Source organism: Panthera uncia, chromosome D1 (genome assembly GCF_023721935.1).
Source record: "Panthera uncia isolate 11264 chromosome D1, Puncia_PCG_1.0, whole genome shotgun sequence".
In the NCBI taxonomy this organism is placed as follows: domain Eukaryota; kingdom Metazoa; phylum Chordata; class Mammalia; order Carnivora; family Felidae; genus Panthera; species Panthera uncia.
In genome coordinates, this window is record NC_064808.1 from 64445375 (window position 1) to 64456277 (window position 10903).

General features: G+C 36.0%; 1 protein-coding gene across 3 annotated transcripts in view; it reads right to left on the minus strand.

The window, feature by feature from the left end:
• Positions 1-6817, minus strand: part of LOC125914581 (disks large homolog 2) — a 780669-nt gene extending 773852 nt beyond the window's left edge. For all 3 annotated transcript variants that reach the window (XM_049619999.1, XM_049619993.1, XM_049619986.1), the window contains exon 1: positions 6509-6817. In XM_049619999.1, coding sequence (XP_049475956.1) covers positions 6509-6817 — 309 coding nt within the window. The remainder of the gene's footprint in view (positions 1-6508) is intronic.
• Between the last annotated feature and the right edge of the window lie 4086 nt (positions 6818-10903).

Consider the following 10903-nt stretch of genomic DNA (forward strand, 5'->3'; position numbering starts at 1 on the left):
TATACATACATACATATATATATACATATATACATATATATATATATATACATATATATATATACACACACACATATATACATATATATATATACACACATAGACATATATATATATATACATATATACATATACATATATATACTATATATGAATATATGTGTGTGTGTGTATACACACACACACACACACATATGCCTTTGGGAGATTAAAAGAATGTAACAAAGTAGTCTAGAGAATTGAGGAGAATAAAATCAGGTGGGGCTACATTTGTAACAGATCAAACAATGCCAGGAAAAGGAAGAGGATGGATGATGGAGATGGTAGTATTAAGGAAAGAGATTTGATTCTTGGCATGATAAATACACAAGTAGATAATGTGTGAGATTTACAACATTCAGCAATGTACAATAATGCTTTTGGGTGTAAGATAATGTCTACATGTACTTTGTTATGTATGTGTATTAAGTTTAAAATACATGGTTCTCAATTCCTCACTATAGAGGTTGTAAGACTGAATCTAATTTGCAAATAACCACAGATCACAAGGTATTTCTAAGAGCAAGGATCAGTGCTGTGAGAATCAACAACAGCTCCTTCAGATCAGCACAATTCTTAACCTTGATCAGACAGAGGAGACATCTTTAGAGGTCCAACCAGCTCAGGGTTCCCATGACCAGAAAATGAAACAGAATGGGGAAATCTAGGGTTCTACTAGAGAGTGCCAGTTCTCCCAACACTACAATTCTTTAAGGAAATTTCCTGTTAAATTAGAGAGTTCAAAAGGTCTCTTGGGGTGTTCTACCTCCCACTATTCCTCAAAGAGGCCTTTCTATAAGATTTGGTGGAATGGGGAAGGTAGTCATATAGACCTACATTTGAAACAAATTCTAACTTTTCAGATGTGCCATCATGAGAAAGTTACTCTTAGCTTTAATTCCCATATCTATAAAGTGGGGATTTTAATACCACTCTTAATTTTGTTGAGAGAATTTAAAAAATAAGTAACATAAAGCCTTAGCATAGTGCTTCATACATTATGGGTATTGTGAGTATTCAACAAATATTATCATCTTTGCTCTTTCCTTTCCCAACCTCAGTACTTTGTCTCTACTTGTCCAGCCCTAGAGAAAATGCTCTGCTCACATCAGCATCCAGAAGAAGTAGGGACGTAAGTGTTGACCATGTAGATTCAGGTCTGTTTAAAAAATGCCTAGAACTTTAATTTCTCCTGTATTATCCTTATTCTCTTCTGTTTCTTTTGCCTGAGGGCAAATGGTATTTTCCAGAGACTAAAAAGTCTTATTCTTCCTTGGTAAGGGGTTCTCTTTCTGGGAGGAATCAGTAGAAACAGCTACAGAGTTAAAACAAGCTGTCAGATCTTTCTGGCTGGGCATAAGCTGAGCCTGAGATTTCAGCCTAGGGCAACTCTACTTCTTGGATAAAAAGGTTCTCTGCACTCAAGTTGCTGCAAATTGCTATTTCTGGAGGAGTTGCAGAAGGACACTTAGGGAAGATTTACAGAGTTTGACTAAGTGCTTCAAATACAGTTGTTCTCGCAGAATGTTTCTGAGAAAATCTAATATACACATATACACACACACATATATATATATGTGTGTGTGTGTGTGTGTGTGTGTATATATATATATATACACACACAACATATATATACAATTATACACATATAATATATACTATATATATATTATATACATGTATATATCTATACACATACATACACACATATATATGCCATATATATATGACATATATAAATATTTTTTGGTAGTGTGCATTTTGTGAATCTCTGAGAATACTGAAGGGTAAAATGTCATCCCATCATCATGTGGTACTGTGCCAAATGTTTCTGGACAGTTGCCTAACCTAACCTTCATCATTATAAGACATCAAAAAATTTACTGAACAAAGGAGAAATTCTAATAAAGGACTACAATACTGATAATAAATTTGATGGACTATAAGTTCTTCAGGTTAAAAAAGCATAATATAGATATGATTAGTAATAATAAATACCACTTATTGAACAATTCCTACGTTCTAAGCACCATGCTGGGCTCCTTTATATAGAGTACAGTATTTTCAATTCTTAGTACATTTCCCATAATATAATTTTATTATCCTAAGTTTTACAGAAGGAGACAAATGAATCTTAAAGAGGTTAAGGAAGTGAGGTCACACAGAGCTGGGAAATTTAAACTTAGGATTGTCTGGCTTTAAAGCATAAATCTTTTCCAAAGTGCTTCCCATTAATTAATGGGTGTCAGTTGACAGAGAGTAGTATTGGAAGAGATATAGGAGTTCATTTGGGGAAAATCAGTTTTCTTAGAAACAGAGAACCTGAGGCCCAGAAAGTTTCAATGACCATGCAGTCTAACACATGGAGAGTAGCAGTACCAGTTACACTGGGATCCTGCAGTGACTGACTCCATGCTGCCAGTTCAGTGAAGTCCTCATCAAAGCCCACCAGACTCTCTGTGTGTCCAAACCCTGTTCATGTCTCTAGCCTCAGCTCTTGAAGAACCTACTCTCTAGTGCCCAACATTCTGGGCAAACAGAACTATGAGCATCTATGAGTAGTTCTACACAGCAACCAGAGTGTTACAGGTGTTTCTGTTTTTGTTATTTTTACTCCAAAAGCTTCTCTCTCTTTGCTCACTTGATAAACACATGTACGTTACTTCAAGGTTCAGTTCGATTCAGCCCAAGCATCACTACCTCTTGAAGTCTTTACTAATTCACTTACTTTCTCTTCCCAGACAATCAGAAAAAATGAAGTAAGGAGTAAGTTAATAATAGCCAACTTTTATTCCATGCTTATTCATTCATTCTACAAATATTTATTGAACCCATATGACTTGTAAGCACTGTTCTAAGTGCCTTACATTTATTATGTTAATCATTCCTCACTACAAATCCTGATTTAGGCTCTATTTTTATGCTCATTTTATAAAATAGAAAATCTAGGCTTAAAGAGATACTGTATCTTTTCATAAAAATAAAATAAAATAAGTAAATAAATGAATACTTAAAAGTTATCTTCCTCCTCTTCCTTCCTCCTCTGTGGTTCCTCTGGTTCCTGAATATATGTCCACTATGGAATTTGCAGAACTCCATGGAACTTGTTTCACTTCCAATTTGTGAATTATGATTATATAATTCTGTATATATAATGATATATTTACTACAGATTATATATGGCTGTAGGCCATTAGCATCACAATGGTAGGGGTAGGATTTCCTTTTTACTATCTTTATTTACTTTTTTTTTTTTTTTACTATTTACTATTTTACTGTTTACTATTATATCCACAGCCCTGATAGAGCAGCACGTGCTAAGCACTCAGGAAATGATAGTTGAATAAACAAATGAAGACTGAATGAATGAAGTACAAATGCATAGAACTCTGGCCTTTGAGTCTCCACTGTTCTGTGCTGCCTTCCCAGATCAATCTGAATTGGGGAGAAATGCCACATATGCAATGATGGACAGTTTCTCCCCACTCCTCAACCAAGACCAACATTATTATCCTAGATGTGCATTCTAGAACTCACTTCTGGACACTATAATTTTCCATTTTCTTACCTATTATTAGGGTTATATTAATTCTACAGATTTAAATGGAATGAAAACTTATTTGAGAAAGGACAGAAACTGTTTTTTAGTCTTGCTGAGGAACAACATAATGACAGTGTCCTGTTAGCACACGACACCCCAAATAACAGGAGTTTGGCAAAGAGCCTTGGGAGGAACTCAAGTCATTACCATGGCTCTCTATTATAGCAGCCGGAAATCACACTGCTGATTTCCACGTAATACAGCAAATATCTCTGAGAGCAGGATCTCAGTTCCAAGACACTTAACAGCCCTCAGGCACGTTCTGTACCATATGTGGGTCCCCAGGTTATTCTAAAGCACGCATTCTTCTCCTTTCTACTTTATCAAGAATTGTAATGTTTAGTATAATTAACCTCCATCCTTTGTTTCACAGTATTTCACAGGATATCTTTAGTTAATTTAAGGGGTAAGAACAGTATCATATCATAAAATTCTCAAAGCAGACTAGGCTTTTAATGGACACATATGCATACACATACACACACATATGCTCTTACTTTTGTTAGAGTATATAAGGGTGTATAGTACTTACACATATCTGTATATTTTAAATATTAGACATATTCTGTAGATGCATATGTAAATGAGTACACACATATACACATGTACACATATACATGTACACACGTATACATATGCACACATACACATAAATCATCATTTTAGAACACCTACAGGAAGTAAAGGAAATGTACTTCATATGAAGAGAATAAAACATCCTTTGGAAGAACAAGTTAGTACTTTCTGGGTAAGAAAATAATAATATAGAACTTTAATTTTTATATGTATATATGTATATACATGCCTACATGTATATGTGTATATAGATACATATAGACCTATATATACATGAAAATATGTTAATATGTACAAGTATTTAGGTATTATATTTTAAAACATATATTAAAATCTATGCATAGCACTTTCATAGGACTGAGGTGGTAAAAAGGAGGAAGGGTCAGGTGATAGAAGAGTGTCACAACACTAAAGGCCCTAAAAGATATGGTATTTTAATTCCAGTATTTGGAGGACTGTTCTTCCTAGCCAACAATAAAATATATGTGGATAAGAGAAAATGTATAGAAATAAGTATGAAAAAGAATGGGAGATGGTAGCTGTCTTAATTCATTGCCTTCTCATATGTCACTAGATCCTTAATTATCAGTGCAGAGAGTCTATTTCAATCCTTTAAAGCATTAAATGGCTATAAATTTAAGGCAAGTAGGAGGCTGACTTTGTTAAAAAGCAAGAAAGGGAAAAGTTTCCCTTGATGGATGAAAAATGTATCAAGATTTTTAGGGCATGGTTATTATAATGTACTGTTTTGGGGCTGAGAAATTATCAGTTATGAAATGAAAATCTTATTACACCTTGGATAAAAAGAATTATGACAATAAACCAAGTTGCTTTTTCTACTTTAATGTCAGTTGGCTAATTCTACTCTGTGCAAAAACCATAAGCTAGATGTGTGTTTGTCTTCTTTGCCTTGAGAATTTAATATAATCAACACAAGAGATATAATTTAAAGACATTTAAACCATATGTATTTGTTAAAGAATATATAGAGACTCCAAAATTGTCAAGACTGTTTTTTTTTTCAGTTTGAAATTCATGTTAACTTTGAAAAATAATTGAGTTTCCAAATGTCAGGCTCCATTTCAGGCTGAACCAGTTTAATGCTAAAATGACAATATATTCTTCATTTAAAGCAAGAGTCTGAGATGAATGATATTAATTCATCAAAAGCCACATATATGTAACTCAATCATTAAGATCTAGTGATATATGATATTCTTAGAAGTACTTTTTAAAAAACTAATATTAAAATTAGAATGTTCTCTACACCTTTCCCATCATACCATTTCACTTGTAATCAATAGCCACTTCTCAATTATAGTAAAATCACATTAAAATCAAGAAAAGACTTTTTTTTCCCTGAAAACAGATTTTCTCCTTCTCAATGGATATTTAAGAACTATCACTGTTCTATATTTATGACAGTGATTACAGGTGCACTTTATTTAAATTTTACAGCATTTACAGGAAGTTGTCTTCCCTCTTCTGGATGGGGACAGGAAAAAAATGAGCCAATTTCATTTCTGATAAAATGCCAGTAGTTTGGGGCAAGAATAAGCTAGGAATTAAATTAAGGCAATCTGCACATCTGCTTCAGAACTAGATTACAGAAGAAAGAGAATTATAGTTTTTAATATAAATAACCTTATTGCTACTCTATGAATAAATAAAATGTTTCATTATTGTATTCTGAGTGTAATCATCCTGTAGTCTGCACCCAATTATTCCCTTTGTGTGTAAAATGAATTATTTCATATAAACAAATTTTCTTCTCCATTACTGAAAAGGTATACAGTATTATGAGAGTAAAGTTAGAAAAGCATAATTTAAATCACTACTTTCCATAGCTGAAGAAATAAATGCCTTTTTATCATTGAAGAGGTGGAAAGTATCTGATTAAAGTTCATTTTTTTCTCTCCCTTAAAAACAAAAACAAAAACAAAAACAATGAGGCTAGGCAGTACAGAAAAGTTAACAATGATTAGAAGTTAAATTGCTGCTAAAAGCCAATGATGCAGCACAGTAAAATCATCTGAGGACTACAGAAGTTGAACTTGGGAAAGAGTCACTGAAAGAAACTGAGCACAGCATCTTCGGACTTTCACAGGCCACCCAGAGGTGAGCCCACAAACACCTGTGAAAATGACAGGTTTTCCAGGCCTACCGTTTTCCAAACAGGCGCTCCCAGTCAGCAAAGAGGACTCAGCAAAGTTTCCAAACCATGCTACCCTTACACAACTTGTTCTCAGTTTCTTCCGATAGTCAAGGGAAAGTCAGAAGGAAAAGGCTCACCTGTGCTGGGCTGAACCAACCATGTGGGCAGGCGCAACGCTCCCCACAAGTCCCTTTGCCTTTAGCGCTCGTCTTGTGGGGGCTTTTCCGCACACTGTCCCACAAAGTGACCAGCTTGGTCCTGTTTGAAGCTGGGCCCCCTGGTCCTGAGGAGGGCATGGTCTGAGAATTATACCCAAGCCCATGAGGGTTCCTCTGCCAGCCACAAGCGCAGTGGGCATCCCTGATCAGTGTGGGTGCACTCCTGCCGGCATCCATCCCATCGGACCCCCGGTTGCAGCCGTGTTGCTTGGTGAGGTATGCATTCATATTGCCCTGATGCCTACTCTTTCCTTTGGTCAGCTCTGCACAGGAATGTCTCCTCCCTCACACCCCTTTTCTTCCAGGCAGTTGTAAAAGTCTTTTTTTTTTTTTTCCTCCCGTGGATCCCTCAGTATCTTTGACAGCTGCTATAAGCAGTGCATCGTGGGAGCAGCGAGAGCAGCTCCGCACAGCATTATCTGCGGGCTGGTAGCTCTTTGTCAATAGATGACTCAACTCACAGAGCAACTTGACAGTATCCCTGCTCTAGGCAGAAGCAATCAATGCTCCACACAGCTGGGCTACAAGACTGTACACTGTGTTACAAACCCTTTTTGGATGGAGCCCCACAGTAAAGAATACTCTTTGCAATTTGGCATTCTGGCTTTTCCGTCTCCTAGATGAGCCCTACACAAAATACAGACCTCAGGAAAGAGAGCTTCTTATCAGACTGGCAGGACCCTTCGTTCTGGAAAGGATGCATATAGACTGAAATAACACAGCATGGACAATTTAAAATGACAGGAAAGTTAACCTGTAAAGAAATTTCCAACATTTACAGGAATCACTTACCTAGAGAGATATTTGCCAAGACACAGAGCAAATCATGAGGTAACTATATAAGGGCATCAATATTAACTCTAAACAATATTAATTCATTCAGAAAAATCACTGAGATCACAGCATTATACTAGGGTCCTTTAAAATTTGGAGGTTTAATTTGTTTTAGATCATGATTATGTATTATATTCCAAACATACATTTTTTATGCTATGAATGATTATTAATTCTTTCTGGTTCAAAATAAAGCAATTTTCAAAGTTCAAAACTTATGGGTTGGCTTATTTAACACAGTGTTTTTCCTTCCCCCAAATTATTCTGAGGATTTCCTTTCAAATACTTTACCACAACAAATACATTCACCACAGAGAGAGTCTGCATTTTAAAGTGAAAGACACATCCAACTCTGCCATCCAGTATTTTGGTTTCCACAGACAGAATTTTCAAATTCTTTTACTGGAAAATGAGTGAAATCTATCCAATTTAAAGCAATTGCCTTCCAGAGAGGACATGATTGTTTTAAAATTTTAGTATGATTGCAGAAGCCATACATAGTATGGCTTAGTAAAGAGAAAGGCTAATTACTACGACAGTTAGAATTTTTATTATGTTTGAAACTTTCCATATTTGTTGCCAAAATGTCTATCCTTATCACATATCCTTGAGGGAACCATTTTGGTTTGACTGGGATACAAGCTGCCATCTATATAGCACCAAAAAAAATGCTACAATCCCAAGATATAATTTTTATCTATAGACCAACAGATCCGCCTTCTCACTGCTGGGGCAGTATAGACCTCATTTCTGACTGGATTGGCAAGGTTCTAATTTCAAGGGCTAGGATTATAACATATACAATTTTCAACACTGGAACTCCCTGGACAAAGAATTTTTATACATAAAAACTGAAAGGAAGATGTAGGATCTACTCTTCCTGTGTATCTCCACAAAATGGTCCTTTTCCAAACTCTTATAGCATCAGGGGCTGCTATAAGTAACTTGCCTGGCAAAGTAAGCATTCAAGACACCTTTGCTAAGTAATGATGACCCATATGTGGAAGTTCAAAGGGCAGGCCCTGGTTTGCTACTAACCATTTTGTTTTTACCCCAGGCACCTAGCACGCTTCCTGCCCAGCACGTACCAGACTTCTAATAAATACATATTTTTTGTATGGATGAATGAATGGTTGGGTGAATGTTTATATAGAAGGAAGAGACATGCAGGAGCTAACATGTTTTGAAAATAAGATTTAGTTCAGCAATGCTCCAAAAACATAAATTATTCCTTTAAGGTTAGCTGTAGTGTTGGTTTTGAGGTGTTAAGGAAATTTGCCAAAAAAAAAAAAAAAAAAAAATGAAGACTTGAATTGTTAGGTGGAAATAACAATGGTATTAATGGTCTTCCTTCCTGAAAGAGAATCCAGGAGTTAAGATCAATATCTAAGAACAGTAAAATGGAGGCAAATAGATCATCATGTGATGCTCTGTGGGGAAAAGGGCAGAGCACCATCCACATCTCTTCCCTTCCTTTCTCTCTCCTCTCTCTGTCTTCTCCCTCTCAGTCTCTTCTCTCTCCCTCTATATCTCTTCTCACTCCTCTCTCTCTTTCTCTCTCTCTTTCATTTTTTATGCTGGGTTGTTTGGAATGAGCCTGAAAGAACTTCTAGGTCAAATAAAGCCCCAGAGAACCTTGTATTTGTCTAGTGTCACCATGATGCATGGCTATACAATAGGCCTTGATGTGATATGGCAATACTATCACCCCCAAATGAGAATGTCAAGAAGTGATAAGTTTGGCTCTCTCCCATCTTATCTAACCATAGATGCTTCTCTAGTTTTTCAGGCAGATATAAGTGCTCAAAGGCCCATTGCCATCTTTAGGGAAAACATGCCCTGTTCTCACCCATTTGCCTCTCAGGTATAAGAATCAATCTGTGTAGGAGTCAGCATGAATCCATTAAAATTTTATAATGGTGGGTGCAGTTTGCAGCAATACAGAAAACCTCCTGGCTGGGCACTACACAAAGATACTATAAATCTTTATAGGGACCTAACGCTGTTACAAATGGGTTGTTTGGAATAAGCTATTTCTTCTCATTACAAGGAAAATAGATTTTTTATTTTATTTTAGACAGAGAGAGCATGTGCACGAGCAGGGGAGAGGCAGTGAGGGGGGAGGAGAGAATGAGGGAAAGAGGATCTTAAACAGGCTCCACACTCAGCATGGAACCCAAAGTGGGGCTCGATCCCAGGATCTTGGGATCATGACCTGAGCCTAAACCAAGAGTCAGATACTTAACCAACTGAGCCACCCAGGCGCCCCTAGAATTTTTGTTTTAATAACCTCACTATGTCATTTCTGTACAGAGAAATAAACATCATGAATTGCATAACTAATGCTACTTCCTCCAAAGATCTCAAAGACCATAGAAAACTTTCATTAAACTTATTGCAAGACTATACTGAAATTATTTTTTCACTTTAATACACGTAAAATATATCCAGCCTCTTGTCTTCCCCTGTTATCCCCAGTTATTTCTTTTTTGAACATGACATTTGGCTTTCACAGTCTGATGACAGACCACTTAAATAGATAAATATGTCCAACTAGCCCACTGTACTATGAGACAGACCTACTGATTAAAGATAATTCAATTTGATCAACTGTAATTGGACTATTGTAATGACCATGAGATGACATGATATTCTGGCCAAACAAGAATTAGTGGTGCACAAGTACACATCCTACTTATCATTGTGATTTAACATGGGCAGATGGTGCACAACACAATGCCTAGATGAGATATATCTTACTGACCTCTCTTTGACCTGACATTGACTCCAGAGAACAACCACTAGCTTTGAAGCAGGGGCTTAAAACGAATATCTGGCTTGATTTGTTTAATAAAAAAATAATTGGCAAAGATGAATTACTAAATAAATTGTGCCGTACTAAAGCACTATGCAGACTTTGTTTCCAGAAAAAATTTCCTTCAGGCATTCTATGCATATGGGAAATGAAAATATTAATTATGAAAGAAGAGCTGAGGGTTTGCTAAAGGAAGACTGGGTACCATAAGCCCTGTAGCAGCTATAAGTAATGTGTTAAATAATCACAAAATAGTATAAGGTATTAGATACAATTTTTCTTGATTTGAAAACTGTGCACAGTCCATTCCTGTGGCTGCAGACTGGAGATGTTATAAATGCTAGCTAATATTCTTCTATATCTAATAACCTTCAGCCTAGACAATCTCTAGACCCAACCATGTTCGCCTTTCAAAGCAAAAGAGAAGCCAGAATATTTAAAGTATTTTAGGCTCTAAAATTATTTCCAAAATACTTAAGTCAATTTAATTATAATTCTTACAAGACAGAAACAAACAAGGATTAACAGTGTGGAAAGGCACACACCAAATTGCTATAGAGATTTAACATGGACTGAGGATTTAGTAACTAGAATAAAGTTTCAATATGTCCCAAATTTTCACTAATATACTTGGATTTGTATGGGTGTTGATGAAGAGGGGATCA